At 36.0% G+C, this 20,774-nt stretch overlaps 2 protein-coding genes and 2 non-coding genes across 4 annotated transcripts; 2 read left to right on the top strand and 2 right to left on the bottom strand.

Annotated features, from left to right (window-relative positions):
* Positions 1–797: 797 nt before the first annotated feature.
* LOC125187853 (peroxisomal fatty acid beta-oxidation multifunctional protein AIM1) lies at positions 798–8,556 on the bottom strand. The gene is made up of 18 exons (XM_048084502.2): positions 8,245–8,556; positions 8,089–8,160; positions 7,574–7,636; positions 7,424–7,480; positions 7,264–7,331; positions 7,077–7,158; positions 6,906–6,961; positions 5,989–6,291; positions 5,752–5,838; positions 4,703–4,877; positions 4,391–4,512; positions 3,833–3,996; positions 3,106–3,360; positions 2,786–2,907; positions 2,576–2,697; positions 2,293–2,441; positions 1,793–1,931; positions 798–1,118 (listed from the first exon to the last, which is right to left on the bottom strand). The coding sequence occupies exons 1-18, from the start codon at positions 8,336–8,338 to the stop codon at positions 1,074–1,076; spliced, it is 2,175 nt and encodes a 724-aa protein (XP_047940459.1). The 5' UTR covers positions 8,339–8,556; the 3' UTR covers positions 798–1,073.
* An 8,326-nt stretch (positions 8,557–16,882) lies between these two features.
* On the bottom strand, positions 16,883–18,864 carry LOC125189466 (rop guanine nucleotide exchange factor 9-like). Its single transcript, XM_048086741.2, has 6 exons — positions 18,741–18,864; positions 18,503–18,657; positions 18,332–18,406; positions 17,992–18,258; positions 17,540–17,860; positions 16,883–17,447 (listed from the first exon to the last, which is right to left on the bottom strand). Exons 1-6 carry the CDS (start codon positions 18,847–18,849, stop codon positions 17,169–17,171), a joined length of 1,206 nt encoding a protein of 401 aa, XP_047942698.2. The 5' UTR covers positions 18,850–18,864; the 3' UTR covers positions 16,883–17,168.
* A 1,468-nt stretch (positions 18,865–20,332) lies between these two features.
* LOC125191428 (small nucleolar RNA Z43) lies at positions 20,333–20,432 on the top strand. Its single transcript, XR_007171112.1, has one exon. It is a non-coding gene; the product is annotated as a small nucleolar RNA Z43 (small nucleolar RNA).
* A 249-nt stretch (positions 20,433–20,681) lies between these two features.
* Positions 20,682–20,774, top strand: LOC125191432 (small nucleolar RNA snoR1). The gene has a single exon (XR_007171116.1). It is a non-coding gene; the product is annotated as a small nucleolar RNA snoR1 (small nucleolar RNA).

The raw sequence follows: 20,774 nt of genomic DNA, 5'->3' as shown, positions 1-20,774 counted from the left end.
CAAGCTAAATGGCACCATTTCAATTTACGAGCACCCTAGTGATGAAATGATGGTTGAACCCAGGGCCTGTCTGAATCTTCGAGTTCTTGCTCTAGGGGAGCAGTGGATTCACTGGTGCTGTCCCATTGTGGCTGTCAAAGCTATCAAATGTAGAGGTTCTCGACTTGTGTTTCAACTATCTTAGAGGAATGATTCCTGGCTGGATCGTAGAGTTTCAAGAAATTTTCTACTTGGATATGTCAAACAACCTGTTCTCAGGCAACTTCCCAACCCAACTGAACTTACCATCAGTCAAGCAAAACTCTGATCTAGTTGAGACAAGACTGGAGTTACCTGTGTTTCTTAAGCCTGCAGACGTCTCTGGCTTGCAATACAATCAGCTTTCAAGCCTACCACCAGGTTTGTCACTTGGCAATAACAGCCTAAACGGAGCGATCCCGGTTGAGATTGGTGGGGCGAAGTTCATCACAGCCCTCAGACCTCAGTTGCAACAACTTCCCTGGTACCATCCTGATGATGCTCTGTCTGATCTCACTAACTTGGGAGAAATTGAAGGTCCCCTTCCCACAGGAGCACAGTTCAGCTCATTCTCTTATTCGAGCTTTAAGGAAATCCAGAGTTCTGTCGCCCAAAGGGCTGTAAGCTAATGAGATATATTGATCTTGATATGTCTACTATCAGTAAGTACAGATTCACAGACATTTCATGTGCATTGGATAATAAATATAGCATGTGGTGTAACATTCACCAAACTTCATTTTTTTTGTCGAGAGAATCCACAAATGATGAAGGAGATATTACTCTAAGCCAAAATCATTTATTGCAATCATTTCCACACTTACTCTACACATTATACGATCTTGTACTAGATGTTCATAATAAGTTGGTAAATGTTGGATCAACAAGATATTGCCTGTTACACCACTACAGAAACAGATAACTTTTGCTCATTATTTTTCCTTGGGTGTTGGAATGAAGGGCTGATTGAGGAGCCACAGAGAGCTTATGTTATTACATGATTGGCACAAAACAAAGTTATTTCACCCCTCAGCCCAAAATATCCAGCAGAAGAATCACAGGCGCGCCTTTGCTGCAGGAGATGTTGTGGCAGGTGCACTCTGCAAATAAATTGACTTCGAAGTTATAGTAAATATATATAGGTGACTAAGGCCACAAAAGTTTGAGCACAGACAGAAATATCCATCGAAATTCAGTAATTTGTTTGCTGATTATCTCTCCTTTATTGAATACAACTGAGAAGAAGGCATTTTAGACAAATGCAAGACCAAATATGCTATCATATCCATATGCATAAGGCCTCACAAAATCAGATTAAAGCATACACGCTAATGAGGAAACTAATCAGGAAAGGAATAACAAGTTGGTATTTGACAAGTGCAAATGTTACTCTTTTTTAGGATTTTCATAAAGTTGATTTTCACTGAAGTTGGGGTTTGTTAGTTTTCGTTATATCTTGTGACTATGCATTACCATTAGATTCAAAGTCGTTCAGGAATCTAACTATTGAAAACATCGATGCAAAAAGACTTATAAAATGTTAGATATGAGTTAATCTTTGATCTCCGTCTGATGCCAACTATACGAGTTCTATGACGATGGCGATTAAGATGAGAAACTTTCTGCCAATGCCAGACTCCTTAGAGTAAAATTAACTTCCTATAGACTACCATGATATTAGAAGTACATTTTCCTTTGGACAGAAAATACATTATTATATAACTAAAGTGAAAGATGCGTAACATGATATTAAGCTTAAAATAATAGTAATTACCAATGGGATGCCTCTGGTTGCTCTTTCTTCCAGATACCGTGATGGTCTGAAGAAGTTACCATATAGTTCAGACCACTTCTGGAGACTTTTGTATATGATATCTGCTCCAATGGTGTCTGCCCAGAAAATAATACCGCCACTGCCACAAAACGAGACATTTTCAGTATTACTTTTCCAACATGACTAATACATAGTAATAATATTTTCGTCGAAGATCATGTCTGAAATTTTCTAATATAACTAACAGCGCTGGTTATTTTCTTGGAAGATATGTTGGGTATATGTAACACATGATTATTAAGCTTACTATCGATTCTCAATAGTTCGTGTGAAGGTTTATTCATTCCTTTTAAGCTTTTTGCGTCATTTGAGAGAGGAAACTAGACTACCTAGCATTTTATGTCATTTGATCCAAAAGCCCATGAGAAAACTAATAGTGAAGCATGGAAATGGTAAGCAATCTTAAATTTGCAAGTTGAAGATTGAGATAAACAACAGACCGATAAGATGGGAAACTCATGCCAAGAATAGAGGCAGTATCAAGATCCGATGCTCGGACTACCACCCCTTCATCTAATACACGACATGCTTCGTTCACAACTGGAAACAGTATCATCTGAATAATTTCTTCGTCGGTAACAGATATAGGCTGCATGGACAATTCCAGAATACATTTTTAATGTCAAACAGAATTGAATATGTGGGGAAGGTAAAAATATTAGAGACAGGGATAACAAGTTTTATGCGTGTCTTGCTTATGAATTAATAACATCTTTGCTGTACCTTGCCACCAGGCATGATATTTATAGTTCTTCTAGATTCCTCTATTATCGGGAGCACGGAAGGATCAGGTTTGGGCTTGCTTCCTTTCTCAAAGATATAATATCCTTTTCCGTTATTTTTACCTGCAAAATTGTGATTGATATCTGTAAGTATGATTTGAAGAAGAAATGAAATCCTTCTATAACAAACAAGAAGATAATTTATAACTACCATTTCTCCCATTTTTTAAAAGAAGCCCAACCAATGGAGATTGAAAGGTCCTATCAGGAAATGATGTACGGAATATTTCTGTTGTTGCAACAACTACTCCATAACCTGCAACATCCTGAAGCCTGTAAAAGTACCAAAATCATATTCATCAATAGTTTGCTACAAGAATCATAATTATTTTGGAGGTGATAAGAATAAAAAATAAATATTATCAGTAAATCTCTAATGTAGGCAACTTCATAACTGGAAAAGATGCCAACCTCAGCTACAAAAAGAAACTTGAAGATGACTGACTATGTAATGAAAGGAAAGAAAATTACTGGAAAGGCCCCAACGGAAGGCCAAAGTTGCTGATAAGCTGATCAATTCTAAATAAATCAACCCCCAAGTGTAACAGAAGATGTGCACTCTGACTGTAGGGGAAGAAGGCCCTATTCACTGCAAAACCAGTGCAGTTCCCAACTACAACAGGAACTTTCTTTATGATCTTCCCAACATTCATCAAATCAAGAATTACTTGTGCAGAAGTCTTCTCCGTCCGTACAACTTCCAAGAGAGGCATCACGTGAGCAGGGCTGTCAACAATTGCATCTCAATTAGCAATTGAAGCAAACTTGCTCCATATTTTATACATAGCTTCTTCAGTGGAAATAAAAAATTTGCATTCAAATTGAAAACTTATAACATGATTTTAATATGTGTTTATTAGATGTATTAGACTGAAGTTCACTTACTCGGATGTCATGATTTTTTATTACTAAGTCATTCAAGAGGGTTAGGAATTAGGATAGTTCAGTTTAATTTTGCTGAAATGGGGCCTGCATGTGAAACTCCAATAAATTTAAGTTCGTTCATTGGGATTGCTAAATTTGTAAGATGTGACTAGTTTGCAAAAATGACTAAAGGTCGGCAATTCTTTGGTAAATAACAAACTAAGCTAGGATGATTGCAGTCAAACTCTCTATCTGTTTACTCAACTTTTTTGCTAGAATAATAACCAACAGAAAAATGCCAAACAAGTTCTTATTTTATCTATGAAATGTGTACCTGAAAAAATGTGCTCCAATTATCCGATCTTGTGATTTGGTCTTTTCTCCAACTACATTGAGGTCAATGGTAGAAGTATTTGAAGCCAAAATACAGTGAGGTGGGCATGCCTTCTCAATATCAGCAAAAATTTTCTGCTTCAGAGGAATATGTTCAACAACGGCCTGAAATAAAACACATGTCAGAATAGTTGCAAACTAGATAGAAATTGTACCATTGATTAATCACGTCCTAAAAGTGTTGCAATCTAGAGTTGAATCAACTATGATATGTTAATGTATAATGGAGTAGATCTAAAATTTAATGGTATTAAACACTGGAGATTAGATGCAAATCATGATTCACGGTCTATTATCTGATATCTATAGAAGACACTTCAAGACAGTGAGTAGACCATGGAATATTTTTCAGGGAACTACCAGACCTGGTCATAGGTAAATATTAGGATAGCTTTAATATGAACCAAAGACTGGTGCTGATATCCATAATCTAAAAAGGCAAATGTGACAGGTAACTGCTTATATTGTGGGGTTAACTTGCAAATTTGCAAGAACTTACTTCAATAACCATATCCACATCCTTGAAATCAGTGTAGTCCAAAGTGCCTTTAACCATCAAAAGGGCTTTCTCTGCTTTATCCTTTGCCAATTTTTTCCTTGATACAAGACTTCGGACATTCCCTTCCAGATTAACACAGAAATATTAAGTCATAGAAATTCAATAAAGATAGAAAAAAACATCCAAGCCTGACTGAACTGTAAACTGTCATATTTGTAATCAGATAGATATCTATTGTCAACACTTGTTCTGTTGGTTGAATGCAAAAAACAGGAAAATTCAAAGATTTGTTGATAGCAAGTTATAACTAACCTTCAATTGCTTTTATTCCCTTCAGAAGATACTCAGAGTTGATTTCTTTGAGGATGACATATATATTGCTCAAAATCAGTGCTGTAGCTATGCCAGAACCCATTAGCCCTCCACCAATAATAGCGACTTTCGATATTTTCCTTGGTTTTAGTCCAATGTCAGAAACATTTGGAACCTATATCATTATAAGTTAGCTTTCTATTAAGACAAAAGATGCATAAATTTCAAGTAATAGCTTTAATGTTCAGAAACAAAGATGCAGCATGACAGCCCTTTCATAAAGATTTTTATGGACTGTGACAGAAATTTTATAGACATGAGTATGACACAGATAATGGTGCTATAGTGTACAATACTTCACCCGGGCATTATCGAAGCAATACTCAGATTCTCATTCCATCAAACCCATTATTTTTTTAAAATAAGCCCTGAAATACTTTCTTTACAAATTGGAACGATTCTAATCAAATAACCCGACGAGTACAAAATAATATTTCCATCTTAGTCGAAATTTCAAAAGGTGTTATCAGCTACAGACTTCTGAGACTCTGTAAAAGGCTCTTCACCCTGTAAAACTACAACTGAAGAAAGGTGTCTATTATATGCAAATGTAACAATTTCATTGGGAATCAATATTCAAGTATTCCTACAAGGAGGTAGGCACACCATTTAATTAGGAGCAGGGATAACGATTCATTCATTCAAGTAAAATCCATAACTGTAATATGTCATAGCTTTATAATAGCTAATAAAAATGAATACCAAATCATGAATTACTTTTATATCTCCAATAAGTCATAGCTGGAGAGAAGAAGTGTATCTTGTAGGATGTCCATGACCTTTTTCACTTGACCAAAGTGACCACGAGAAAATAATTTACATCTTGCAGGATGTTTCAAGTTTGAATGGTTCCAATGCACATACAGACACTTGTGTGGACAATTTTTCTAAAGAAACCTCAACATTTACATATGTTCTATTCCCATTCTTGATAAATCATACAGTATAAGTAGTAGTTATCACAAAAGTTGTTTGCTGGGTGACTGTACCTTACTCGTTGCCCTTTGAGAAAAAAATGCATGCACTAGACCCTTTGATGCGTCTGTAAAGATTAGATCTTTAAATACGCTTGACTCCTGCAGAAAACACATGCTGGTAAGATGCTAAAGTGCAAGGGGAATTTCCAGAAATCCATTAATATATCTTGCAAGACGAATGGCTAAACAAGAAGTATTATCTAAATTGCATAAGATAACTTTGCCAGCCCAAGTTAAAAGTAAAATTACCTTCAAAATTCCATGATAACCACCATGAATGATTCCTTCCTCAATTACATCAAGACATGCCTGGTGCTGAGGCACATTTTTAAAACTCTGTTTGGCCTGCTGCCTTGCTGTTTTTATTATATCCACCACTTCTGGCACAGAACCAAGTTTGTCTATCCTATGAAGAGAGCGTATCCATGGTTTGCGCCTCTCTATGATGTCTAGTGCCCACTGGCGCGATGCTTTTATTAATTCATCAGAAGGAACAACAGCATCAACAAGCCCTAGATCATTTCCTTCTTCTGATGTTATTGGTTTAGAAAACTGTTGCCGGTAGCACCACCAAAGAGCATTAAAACAATGCAAGTTTCCAAACGCATTGCATGAAGACATGCACTGATAAATGTTGTTCTCGTGAGAACAACATTTATCATGAGAACGCGAGACCAGTGCACCAAAGTATAAATTTAACGTATTCAATTTTTCCTAAGTAATGCGGTCATCAAACAAGGTGATGCATTCACGGTATATCTTCACAATTGAAAAAGGGTTGAAAACGTAAGGGTTCTCATTTGAACATATTAGAGGGATCAAATAAGTTCACTTGTTGTTAGTACATTAGTCCAGAATCTGTTGTGTAATTTGCTGCTATAAAAAATGAAATTTACACATTTGAAATACACAGCAGATTCAATAATTTTATACGCACAATGTAGTGGACGTTTTACTGACAATAAGAAAGAGTCTAGTTCGTGTGTGTGTGCATATATATTTATATATGGAATGGTTTGAATAAAAACTTCACACTGTCATAATGTAAGAAATTTTCACTGAACCTACAAAGTAATTGCACTGAACTATACAGAAAATAACGTTAATTACTTATAGGTTCAATGCAGTTACTTTAAAGGTTCTTGATATATGTATTGGAGACCTACCAGCATAAGTTCAAGTGCTTTAGGAAGCCCAATAAGCCTAGGGAGACGCTGTGTACCTGGAATAGTACCAAGACCAAGATAAAGATCAGATGGTGAAAACTGAAAATTGTCTGCTTTGAGATACGAAAATGAATAAAAAATAGTATACTACAAGATTGCAGGAGTTCATACCTCCTGATCCAGGAATAACACCAAGAGTAAGTTCAGGCAGACCAAGTAGTGTTTTTGGCGCAGCAATTCGTGCATGAGCAGCCTGCAAAATATTTGCCATTATGATTGATTGGAAATAAACTTCATGACATATGATAAACAGATGTAACATTGGACACGTCAAAGCAAGTCAGAGAAGATCACGAACCAAAGCTAGTTCCAATCCACCTCCAAGTGCAAGTCCCTGCAAGGCAGCAACAGTAGGCTTCTTTCCATCTAATGAAAACAACATTAATAAGCCTCAGACAAATTAAGTACTACGTAAAAATTAAATTTCAAAATTCAGATATGCCAAATTATAGGAGGACCTTCTATTACATTGACCGCAACACTAATAGACGTCTCAGGTAAGATGGAAGCATCTCCTGCGCAGTTAGAAATTCAATTGTCGAGCATGAGGCACCGGTTATAGCATAATAAAAGAAGAGAAGATCATTAAAATGTTAGTACATAAAAACCTGTTTTATGCACCCTCTCAAACACATTTATGTCAAAGCCACCAGAGAATTTTCCAGCATCACCTAGAAGTTGATTAGACTCATAAAATCAGCGATCAGTCAAAGCAAGAGGCAAAATATCCTCCACACAAAGACAGAGCTCAATATAATCAAGTTAACCATGCCACAGAAATGGATCTGATATGGTTAGCTCGATCATTACTTGTTACTAATAAAAAGTATCACGAGACAGTCCACAATTATCTACAAACATTCGCACCTCACCTCATCAACACAGAATATGAACCCGAAAATCAACTTTCAATGGCTGTCAATGTGTTGGCGAGCCTAACTATTCTGCTGTATCCTATCCTCTATGACTAACAAAGCCTCAAAATACAGAAAATACAAACAAACAAACAAATAACTAAACTGAAACCATTATCCGTCGGTTTTAACAGTAAACCGAAAAACTACTAAAATTGTGGCATCTAACAGCATGGATCAAGCAAAAATAAAATAAAATAAAGATTTACCGGCGAGAACAACAGCTTTGACGTCGTCTCTTCTCATCGCCTCAGCATACTTCTCCTTCAGTCCATCAAAAACTTGAAAAAAAGAGAGAGAGATCGATCAAAACAGAATAATGCGACAGGTCCATTTGTGCGAGAGAGAAGCTGAGCGAAGCTTACTGGTGAGGGCGAGAGCATTGACCGGAGGATTGGAGACGGTGATGACCGCAACGCCGTCGTCACCGACCTCCATGATAACTCTAGGCTGCCTCATGCTTAGCGCGTGTTTCTTCGGGAATAGCAAAATAAGCAGAGAGAGATAGCGAGTGAAACTGAAAATGAAAGGGATCTGATCTGCTATTTATACTTGGTATACAAAGTAGAATGGAGATTGGGTAGAATTGAAGTCAAGCGGGGAAAGGAAACTACGCCGCCCACGTTGGTAATTTACGGAGCAATTTTTCGACAATTACCGGTTACCAGTGAGTCAACTCGGCTACGAACGCCTTTCCTCTATTCTCTGCTTTTATATTTTGGAATTATTTTAATTCTTTAATTTGTGAAAATCAGATCTCATCAATTAAATCAATCAAACTGTATAATGCACATTCTGTAAAGTAAGCATATTCAACAATCATTCATACTTATATGAATACACGTGAGAAGTGTGATCTCTTAACCTGCAACATCATTGGAATAACAATGTTTCATATGGATCAATTATTTTGAACAAGGGTACTTAAAGTAGAAGAAAAGGCACAAAATTAAGTCTAAAATGTTAAGCCAGACTAAAAAATTTAATGTTTCACATTCATCTAAACTAGTGTAACGGATCATTAATTTATATATTTATCTAAATTTTAAAAAATTAAGCATACATGATATAAAGAAATTAATATAAATTAATATGTATGCAATAATAATGCAATCAATCTTATACAAAATAATACTAATAAATTTAAGAAATTCATAAAAAAAAACAAAACAAAACACCAAACCGCATTGAAAAATACAATAAATAATCTGAAATTATATGATAACACCTCCTTTCCTTAAGTATTGCACCGAACATTTCATGTAAAATTCGCAGCAAAGTTGTTCGGTTTCTAACGCCCTCAGAAAAAAAAAATTGTAATTAATGATTTCATATAATTTGCATACAAATTTAAAACGATGCACAAAACTACACCGCATAACAACATACCGCATGATCATGTTAATGATTTCATATAATTTGCATACAAATTTAAAATGATGCACAAAACTACACCGCATAACAACATACCGCATGATCATGAAAAACACACTCTAAACGATGATATTGGTTTTGGCTCCATGAGTGGTAGCTTTCTAAATATGAATGCATCGAATTTTTATAACCAAATAAATTGAGGAAACTTCAGATCATTGAACAAGGTATGGAATGGTTTTATGGTATCAACCTTTCTTTCTAGTAAGAACAAAAATATCAAGCTTGAGTCTTACTCTCTCTATATATATAAGTAGGTGTGTGAGAATAATAAGCCTCCAAATGTCATATTTATAGGACAAAAATATAACCATATGCCTCTATGAAAACCTTTCACATTTGCTATTTAGGATAAAATTATAATAATCAATTACACATTAATTTAATAATTTTGGAGTTAATTTGATCACATTAAGAAATCATTAATCACATGAATTCGTTTATAATCATATATATATACATATATATATATATATGTCCTATTTCCTTCTTAATCTCAGCCCTTGGATCCTTGAATTGGATGGTTGTAATTAATGCATTATTAGTCTATAATGTTGCATTACTAGCCGTTGTGCATTATTAGAATGAAAATGTGCATTATTAGTCTATAATGTTGCATTATTAGCCGCTGTACATTATTAGAATGAAAATGTGCATTATTAAATGACACGTGGCATTAATCTAACCGTCAGATGACAAAATCGTGGGGCTAGGATTAAGAAGGAAAAAGGACAAAAGATATGAAAAGGATTTGAATACATCCCTATATATATATGTACAGAGTTGTGATCAATGAACCTTTCTTAAAGACGAACTAGAGACCAAATTTGGGCCACTCATTGTTCTTTATCTTATGGTTATGATTAATTTAGAAATAATAAAATATTTTATTAAATAAAAATGTTTTTAATTAATTTTTTTTTAAAAATTAATTTTTTTAAATTCTTTTTTTAATTTAAAAAAAAATATTTTTTTTTAAAAAAAAAATTAGAATTTTTTTTAATTTTTTTTTTTATTAGATAAAAACTTACTGGAGTAAATAATGAACTATATTCACTACATAATGAACTAAATGAATGCATGTTATGAAGTAATTTTTCGCATTCATTATATACTGAATTTACTTCAACTGAAAGATAATTATGTCATAACACATTATGAAGTAATAAACTAATGAAATGAAGTAGTAACTAATGAAATGAAGTAATAACATAATTGAATGAAGTAATAAACTAACGGAATGAAGTAATAACATAACTGAATGAAGTAATAAACTAACGGAATGAAGTGCTAAACTAATAGAATGAAGTAATAACATGACTGAATGAAGTGATAACCCTAAATCCAACTGAAAGATAATTATGTCATAACACATTATGAAGTAATAAACTAATGGAATGAAGTAATAAACTAACGGAATGAAGTAATAAACTAACAAAATGAAGTAATAGAACGACTTGATGAAATAATAAGCTCGTAACAATAACATGACTGAATGAAGTAATAAACTAACGGAATGAAGTAATAACATGACTGAATGAAGTAATAAACTAACGGAATGAAGTAATAACCCTAAACCCAACTGAAAGATAATTATGTCATAACACATTATGAAGTAATAAACTAATGGAATGAAGTAATAGCATGACTGAATGAAGTAATAAACTAATAGAATGAAGTAATAACATGAATAAATGAAGTAATAAACTAACGGAATGAAGTAATAGCGCGACTGAATGAAGTAATAAGTTCATAACATACATTCATTTAGTTCATTATGTAATGAATATAGTTCATTATTTACTCCAGCAAGTTTTTATCGAATAAAAAAAATTTTAAAAATTTAAAAAAAAAATTTAAAAAAAAATTTAATTTTTTTTAAAAAAAATTTAAAAATCTAAAAAATTAAAAAAACATTTTTATTTAATAAAATATTAAATTAATTATAAATTAATCATAACTATAAGATTAAGAAAATTGAGTGACCCTAATTTGGTCTCTAGTTCGGTCTTTAAGGGTGGATTTGTGGTTAATAGGACTCTGTATGTACATATGAAACACAGGAGTATATAATTATTGTCATATACTCTCTCCGTCCCGGCTAAAATGACACATTGCTTAGCCGGCACGAGATTTTATGAGTTATTGGTTTAAGTGTTTAATTGGAGAGAGAAGGTGGGTGTAAGTATTAAAGTAGAGAGATAAAGAAAGATTTATATTTTAATAGGAGTGAGAAAAAGTGGTTGAGTGTATTAATTGGAGAGAGAAAGTTACCAAAAAAGGAAATGTGTCATCTTAGTTGGGACAAACTAAAAAGGAAAACATGTCATCTTAAGCGGGACGAAGGGAGTACTAATTTCCACAACAATGAAACGGTCGGTCACACACAAATATTAGTACATAATTAGTATTCTTTCTCGCAATTAATTCATAATTAATTAGCTATGGTGTAGGGCATTCACTCTCATAATTAATTAGGAGTATTAATTAATTAGCATGGCCTCAATATCTAACTAAATTAGCCAAACGTTTGATAAAAAACTCTTAGAATAGTTATGTCACATCATTACACTTATTATATAGCTATAGATTTAAAGTAGTTACAGTAGTACCCAAAACTTATAAATGTTCAAAATTATTCCCAAAATTCACCTTTTATATTAGTATAGATAGATATCTATTTAATTTGATACAAAGTTAAACAGATTCAACTTGAATACGAACAATGTATATTAGATTCACAAATTAAACCAAAACCCACAAATTAAGTTATAAATGACAATAGGAATTTTTCATAACACTAAATCAAATCATTAACAGCGTTACACCAATAATATTAAATTAAAGCTCCAAGACCAAATCGTAATTGAGCTAGAGAGAACACCAGGGAGTTGAAGTTTAAACTGAAAAATAAATCAAATAAATCAAAATCCTAATTATTTTGTAGGTACAAAACTTTTGTGAGGATGCATATATAAATATAATTAATAAAATAAAAGGGTTAATTGGGTGCAATCAGGGTAAATTTATACTTTAATTAGAATTTACTTTTTTCAATTAAAATTTATTACTCCAGTTCCCAGTCAAATTATTCATTAATAATATTAGAATTTAATCAACCCTTGAATTATGGTCACTGAATGAAGTCAAGTAATAAGATACTGTGGGCCAAACAACAACAATGCTTTAAAGTGACAATGATATTTCATTAGATATTGAAAAAATAGTTCTGGTCATATCAAAATAGCCATCATTTTAATCAGTTAAAAATTAAAGCATCTGTAAATGTTGTAGATTGATAGAGATGGAGGGATCGAGTCAAACTCGATATAAAACATGTATGTGACAATCTGCTATTTTAAAAGAATATTAATTGAATAAAATATTTTATTTAAAAAGAATGATGTTTGAATAACAAAAATTTTACAAATCCAAATCATAAACATATTTTAATTTGGTTGGGTTTCATGATTCAATATAAGGATATTTAACTAACCTTATAATCTATCCAGACTAAAGTAAAGGGATTAGCATATCTGTGTGTGTTGAGACGATCATATCTTCACTTGGTTGTTTGTGAGACTAATCAATCTATCAACATCTCCAACGCACTTTTCTAAAGTATCTAAATTTTTTCTTTACCAAAAAAAAAAAAGTATCTAAATTTAGGCATTTCCAACCTTTTTCTTTTTCGTTTATCTGCACTCATCCCAGTTATAGATATTGGGATTATTAAGATAGGAACGAGTATTATAGAAAAAAATATTAAGTCAGCGTTAAAGAATAAAAGAAAATAAAATAGTGAGTTCGTTTTTTTATCTGAAAATTTAAGAAAAAGTATCTTATATTCAATAACAGAAAACTATTTATAATTTTGGTAAATCGTGATTGCCACTTCAGTTTTAATTTATTACAACGTTTTCGATTTTGGAAATATTGGGAAATAAGTAACGACAATAAAATTCAAAGTATTAACGACTAAATTTCAAGTTAATAAAAAAATCTAAAATTCAGCCTGAGTTTATGATATTAGAGATTAATTAATTTTATTTATATAATTTCAATATGCAACAAAATGGTATCAGCATAATATAGGATGCATATTTGATACTTTGAGAAAATATATTGCACTTGAGGTATCTCGATAAAACTTCTAATTCATTTGAAGTACTTTTTCATTTAGTCTCCCATTTTGCTCTTTTCAGTTTCAAAGGGAATTGTTGACCTTTTCATTTTAGTCGCCACTAGTTCTTAATGCAGCTTTGTCAATATTTATCAATTTTATTTTATCCAACACATCAAAGATTTATAGAAGTAATGAAAGTATTTGGTGATTGCACATGTGGTGCATGCTATTTTTGAATATCTTTTAATGCGATATGGCAATGAAAGAAAATTTTATGTAATCAGGAGAAATTTTTATAATATGCGAATAACATAACTTGTGTCGGTTGTATTTTTCTATGGATGCTTTGTGAAGCACGAGTAGTTGTTTTTTGATCAAGTAGAGATTTTCGAATATTACATCTCCAAAGTACTAATCATTTAGTTGTGCAAAAGAGAATTTGTGAAGAAGAATGCGAAAATAAATAAATAACTTAGGTTGACCCAAGGAAAAACTTTAAAGTTTGGGCCACATCAAAATAGCAGAGCCCAATTCAAAGTACTTGACCCTAACTTATTTGCCACTGGGCCTAAGCTTTTGAATAAAAAATAATGTCTAAGACTTCTATCTTTTAAACCAAATTACTACCTCCTTTCTATTCAAAATATCTATATTCTTGAGTGGCACGAGATATTATAAAGAGTTTTTAGGTGGAGTAAGTAGAGAGAAAAAAAATAGTTGAATACTCCCTCCGTCCCACTTTAGGAGTCCCGATTTACTACTTTTGGATGTCCCACATTATGAGTCCCGGTTGGAATATCCCATAATTGGTAATAGGCCCCACATTCCACTCACATTTTATTATAAAACTAATATATAAAAGTAGGACCCACATTCCATTATCTTTTTTCACCAACTTTTCTTTATATTTCTTAAAACTCGTGTCGAACTCAACCGGGACTCCTAAGAGCGTCCACAGTGGGGGAGCCGCGGCTCTCGGCCCGGGCTTGGGCAGCCCGCGGCCCCCCACTACTGAGGCGAGGCATGCCCGCGGCTCGGGGGGGTGGACGAGAGAGAGCCGAGCGCTCGGCCAGGCCGAGGCTCTTGGGCAGGCGGCTCGGCCCGCCACTGCAAGGGCCGAGAGCCGCGGCCCTGCCCACCGGTTTTCATTTTTTTTTTTTTTTTTAAAATTCAAAAATTATATTTATAAATACTATATTCATTCCATTTTTTTATCTTCCTCAATTCTAAACCCTAAAAATTTCTCTATCTACCATTTTCAAAGTCTACAAAATGCAAGGTGGAGATGATTCTCCCGGCTATGGAGAATCGGGATTGGCGCATTTTCGTCTTCCCAACCGTGGAGATCGAGTCCGACCCCCCCTCCAACGAACCTGTGGAGTCCACAATCGTCGCCGACGTGGCAACAGACACCCCAACTCCGAGGCCAGTCCTCCTCTCAGCCGCAGAGGAACGTGGGTCGTCCCCAATCAGGGTTCGGCGACTACCGGCCCAATATGGACGCGATCAACAACCCTTCTCAGCAATTCCAATCCTCCCAATTCCAATACACCTAATCCCCTCTATCTGAATCTGATAGATTCACGTGGGAACAGTTGATGGGAACACCACCAGACACCCCGGTGTCCGGTACTCAAGGCGGCCGCGGGCGAAATCAAGGTGTTGGGGGGCGAAACGGCGGCGGAGGTGGGCGAAATGGCAGAAATGGTGGGTGGCGAAGCGGCGGCGGTGGTCGAAGTGCCGGCCGCCGAGGAGAACAAGGCACCGGAGGAGGTGGCGGCCGAAGTGGTCGGCGAGGCGGCGGACGCGGCGGCGGTGACGGTGGCAGCGGCGGCGATGGCGGTGGCGGTGGCGGTGGCGGTCGAAGTCAGCGGTCGACCTACTATAGCAATGAAGAATCCATTGCTGTAGCCAGAGCCTGGTATGCGGTCACGACCGATTCTATAGTCGGTACGGATCAGACCGACGTTTGCTTTTGGGATCGCGTTCTCGATGTGTACAACGAATTCAAACCAGATGGGAGCGTCGAGCGTACAGCTAGCCAGGTCCAGAAGAAGTTCGGAAGGATTACTAAAGCGTTGAAGAGGTTCAGTAGCATATACGAGACCCAACTCTGCCTTGCTGAGAGCGGCCGCACCGAAGCCGACGTACGAGCGTTGTCGTATCGGTTGTTCAATACTGAATCGTGGCCGAAGTTTACCTACTGGGACGAATACCTCGTTCTGCGTGACTGCCCGAAATTCAGAGTCCTCATCGACAAAGATCTTGTCTCTGCGCCGAAGCGGACTAGACTGGGCGTCGCCCGCAACTACAGCAGTAGCAGTGACTCACGCGCCTTCAACCTGAACGATGATGCTTCGGAGGAGGAGCCCCCCTCCAGACTCTCTCGGCGCCCACGTTCGCAGGGCCAGCGTGCCGCAATCCGGGAATCTAGAACCGGCTCTCAGTTCTCCGCTGCGACCTCTACAGCAATGCCCTCAACACCGCGGGCGGCTTTGGCTCATACCCTAGAGGTGCAGATGATGAAGCAACTTCAGGATAATTTGGCCTTGTACGAGAAGTCAACTGATCCGGAGACCAGGAGATTCTACTACGACCTCATTATTCGACTGAGGTCGAAGTTGGGATGGTCCGAAGGGTCGCAGTCGGGCGGTGCCAGCGGTAGTGGGGTCGGTGCAAGTGGCAGTGGCGGCGGTGGAGGCGGTGCCGATGATGTGATGGATGACGATGACGACACCGAGTAGTCGGGCGGTGTGCGTCATTTTTTTTATTGTATTTAAAACGTTGTCGTTGTATAATTTTACCCTATCTATAATACTACGACAATTTGGTTTCAATTTTTTTTAGTAATTTTTAAAGTATGCATTTTTCACTTATTATATGCATATAATTTTTATTCTAGGAATATTAAAATATACAAAAAATGTATAAAAATAATTTTAATTGTTGAAATAGAAAAAAAAAATGGTGGCCCGGAGGGCCACCATTGTGGTGGCCAAGTTTTGAGGGCAAGGGCCAAGTTTGTTGGGCATGCCCAAGAAATGGTGGCTTGGGCATGCCCAAGAGGGCCACCATTGTGGACACCCTAAAGTAGGACGGAGGGAGTATTTAATAAGGAAAGAGGAGAGAGATTTATTTTCAAATACAAAAAGTTGACATCTTAAATGGAACAAACTAAAAAGGAAAGGTGGACATCTTGAGTGGGATGAAGATAGTACATCATTGTAGACCAAATATTCTTGAGGTCAATTTTTTTTATAGTTTGATCACAGGTGTACCGAATCCGCCTATGGCGGAATCTGACTAATCCTGCTCGACTGGGTTTTTGGAGTAAGGCCGAAAGTCTCCCAACGGCTCATGGGCTTTGAATCCATGACCACTCTGTATTTTATATGGATAGAAAATGAGAAGTATCTACTTTGAATCCATGACCACTCTGTATTTTACAACATCCCAATATAATGTGATGAAAATTTAGACTACACCCTTGTTGCCAATTGAGGTATCTATTTGTAGCCATGAAACAACCCTCCATAGAAGTTCATAATCATCCTAGTTATCCAACAAGACAATTCTAATTTCACTTCAACCTTAAGTAGTATGAGACATTTTTGCAATCATAACAATCTTGAATACAGAAACCATTTTTTCAGGTAATCAACATCTCCTTATCTTTTATCATATGCTTCATCTCATGCACATGAAGATGAGCAACAAAGTTTTCCATCCTCAAACATCAAAACTACATTTTTCAGGCTCAACTCCCCACCCCATGAAATCTGAGAGTGTCATTGTCCTTGAAATTGGTGTTATACCACAACTCATCTTCTCTGCCGGCCCATCTCCTGAGCTCATGGCGTTGCTCTTCCTTGGCAACATCGTAGCCCCCGTGCCAGATTCTCTAGCCATAGTATTAGCATACAAAACATCATCTATACGTGACATAACCGTGTTGGCCAAGGTCTCCAGCACTCTCGAATAGCTCTCAAGGATCGCTAGCCCTGCATCCTACCTCAACAAAACCAAAAGACCATATTAGTGAGGCCCAAACAAGTTTGACAACCCCATAAAGAGACCCAAAAATGAACTTTATATTGTACCTTGTTGTACTGGATTTTGGTTATGTCAAGTGACGATTGAGGAAGGCCGGGAAACTGATGCTTCAATAGGATCAAGATTGTCTCTAATCTCTCCTCAAACATACATCTCTTCTCCGTGCTCACAGTGAAACCCCATGAAGTCTTGTTATCCTTGTTATTCATTTTTCTCTTCCATATCACAATTGATGCCTCAATTCTGTTCTTGATATCAACCACTTTGTTTTCACATGACAAGTCCAGGGTTGATAGAAACTGTTGAGGATCAAACACCTCATCAGTTATGCTTTTGTAGATTGAATCACCTAGGCATGATTTCCCATTCTACATGAACATAAACACAAAAAAGTCAAGATATGTGGTATTTGAACTCTTCTTACATAACTTTGACAGTTTATAATTTCAACCTAGTGATATGAACAACAATAACGCCTTCTTTGTTTAGTTCAAAGTACCTTGGGAAGATTTTCCACGTAGGTTTCAGGGACATCCATGTCTGATAAAATCTGAGCATTGATGGCCATGGATGCTTTGAGCACTTGAATTACGGCTTCCTTCTGCTTCTGCATGAAGACGCACGAGTCTTGTGAGAGGCCATTTGGTGGAACCTTGATTGTAGGAAGCCACCACTTGTCTCCTCTCTGAACCCCTTTCTCAGACTCCTCAGCATCTTTTGAGACGTACCAATATTCTTGCTCATTCTTGAAGTTATCAAGTGTCTCCTAATGAATCATGCAATATTATTAACTTGTCATTGCAAATAGATTAATGATTCGAGTATAAGCAGGTTCTTACAAGGAGCATGGTGTCAAGCTTGCGCAAAGCAGGGATGTTCATTAAGAGGTCTCTTCTTTGCCGTGTCACCATTATCTTGCAAATAAACAAAAACAAGTGAGTTTGGTTTTGGATAAGTAACACTAAATGGGACTTATCAGATTACACACATATATATGGTGTTTAAATTACCTCCATGTTTGTTCCATCTTTCCCTTTCTGCTCAGAAGCAACGAATTCGACGATGTGATCTGTGACGGACACAAGCCAGTCCACTTCTCTCTTCCACCGCGTCTTTCTCTCTTCAGACATTGGCTCCAGCTTCGATTGTTCTCCAAATACAGAAGCTGCAAAAATAACATAATATCGATCAAATTCAAAAAAATAATTGACATTTGCAATTTAATCCCAAGCAAGATATTAATGGTACCAGCGAGATTGGTGAGCGCGTTGGACAAGGCGAGCGCAGAGGAGACACCCTTTCCGCTGCCGGACATGTCTTCCCCGAGGAGTAGCTTGGAAAACCTCTCCTTCACCATGTCCGTTTCTAGACCAAAAAAAATGGAAGCAACGTCAAACTCTGACAATGATCTTCAACATATTTGTTATCTCTTAATTTTTTGCCATTAGCAACAAAATCAATGAATGTACTTATAACAGAATGGGAGGAACACCTGAAACTTGCTTCTTCTTTGGTGATGAAGGAGCTGGCGCTCCTTCGTTACCATTGCAGGAGGATGAGGAAGGGCTCTTGTCGCTCGCATTCTCAGAAGCATTTTCAGCTTGCTCAGCTTCCATACATTCAATACTACGTTTCTCCATTATCTTGTTTACTTTTGTATGCTTGCATCTTTGTCCCTCGTATTCGATCTCAACAATTTCTGGAAACTGCCAGCATTCTGTGCTGTGTTCCGATCATTTGCATACCATGTGGTAGAGTGCAAGGGAAATACAAGGCAATGATACATGTGATTGATCTCCTCTTTTTTTTTTTTTTTGCAAGTTTTTGTTGAAGGTGTTGAGGTGGTGCTATAGATGGAAATAGATAATGTGATTGGTAGTAGATTTTCAATATGGAGAGAGAATAAGAGATGAGAATGAATGGATAAACTTTTCAAGCATGAGCAAGAAGCCCGCGAGAGCATACATAATTTATATGTTACACAAATCAACAATGTTCATAAGTCAAAGTGATTAAAAATTGTGGAGATAAATTATGATTTTAGTCTAAGTTTAATTATTGTTCTGTATAGCATTATAGCATTACAAAATTCTAATTTTTTTTACCTATGAGAGGGATAAAATTGTGGAGATAAATCATGATTTTAGAAAAATCAAGTATGACAAAGACAGTGAAAATTTGAAAATAAACATTTAGCCCCATGATTATACAATCAACCTTATACGGGCACACTGGAGAACAACCGTCGAGCACTGCCACCGCCTAAGTCACCGTCGCCACATCGGCTTGCACATCCGGCGACGACGATCACAATGGACGCGTGCTCCGCCCAAGAAATACGTAGATTACCAATTAACTATTTTTGCCAGGTTTATGTGAATTTCTTTCATTTTGAGTCATGCATATCTATAAGCTCATTTTCAAGTTTTTTTGAAAATTCTTTCTCGAATCATATTAGGAGTCGGTTCTCCTAGTCCTATAAATACTTCTAATTCAATCATTATGCAATAAGAAAGAATTAGAATTAATCTTCTTTCTCTCTTTTTGTTAATTAAGTTATTTTCCATTTCAAAATAATTAAATCATTTCTATTTTTTTTTTATAAAAATAGTACTCTAATTTATTTCTTATTTCTTCATATATTCGGGGTAAAATTGTAGGCCCAAAAATGTCATATTTCGAATTGGGCCGCGCCATAAATCAGATTCTTCAAATTGCATACAGTAAACCCTAGTAGATTCCGCAGCGTTTCTCTATAAATAGCAAAGCAAAACACACAATCAAAATCCTCACCACAGAGACTTACTTTGCAGATGAATTTCAATTTCAATTATGAATTTGGGCAATGACGACCAACTGTGATAGGTCTCGTTCGTCGTAATGGCATGTTACAATGCCTTGCCGACCATCCTGTTATATCACCACCCATAAACTGAGCCCTCCTTTTATTTTTCTAACCTATCTTACTTTTCTCATTTTGGCCGATGATTAAATTTCAATTTTGACAAGCATATGTCTGAAATTTTTGTGTTGATACTTTTAAGTATGAGGCTGATTTCGTTGATAGTCTTTTCAAAGATTTGTTTCAGTTATTTCAGATCTTAAATTGAATAATTTAGCGTTTCTGATTTGATTTGATTGCAATAATAATTGCTGAATTCAAATGTTGATATGTTATGTTATTTCGGTGTCGATGATGATTGTTGCTAATTATTCTGACACCTCTTGTATGAGAAGAGTCGCAAGGCTCTTCCGTGAGCAGATTATGCAACTCTCTGAGCC

Source organism: Salvia hispanica, chromosome 5 (genome assembly GCF_029641045.1).
Source record: "Salvia hispanica isolate PSC_SH4W2 chromosome 5, Shi_PSC_v1, whole genome shotgun sequence".
Classification (NCBI taxonomy): Eukaryota; Viridiplantae; Streptophyta; class Magnoliopsida; order Lamiales; family Lamiaceae; genus Salvia; species Salvia hispanica.
The sequence above is the reverse complement of the archived record's forward strand: the minus strand, read 5'-3'. Positions and strand labels throughout refer to the sequence as shown.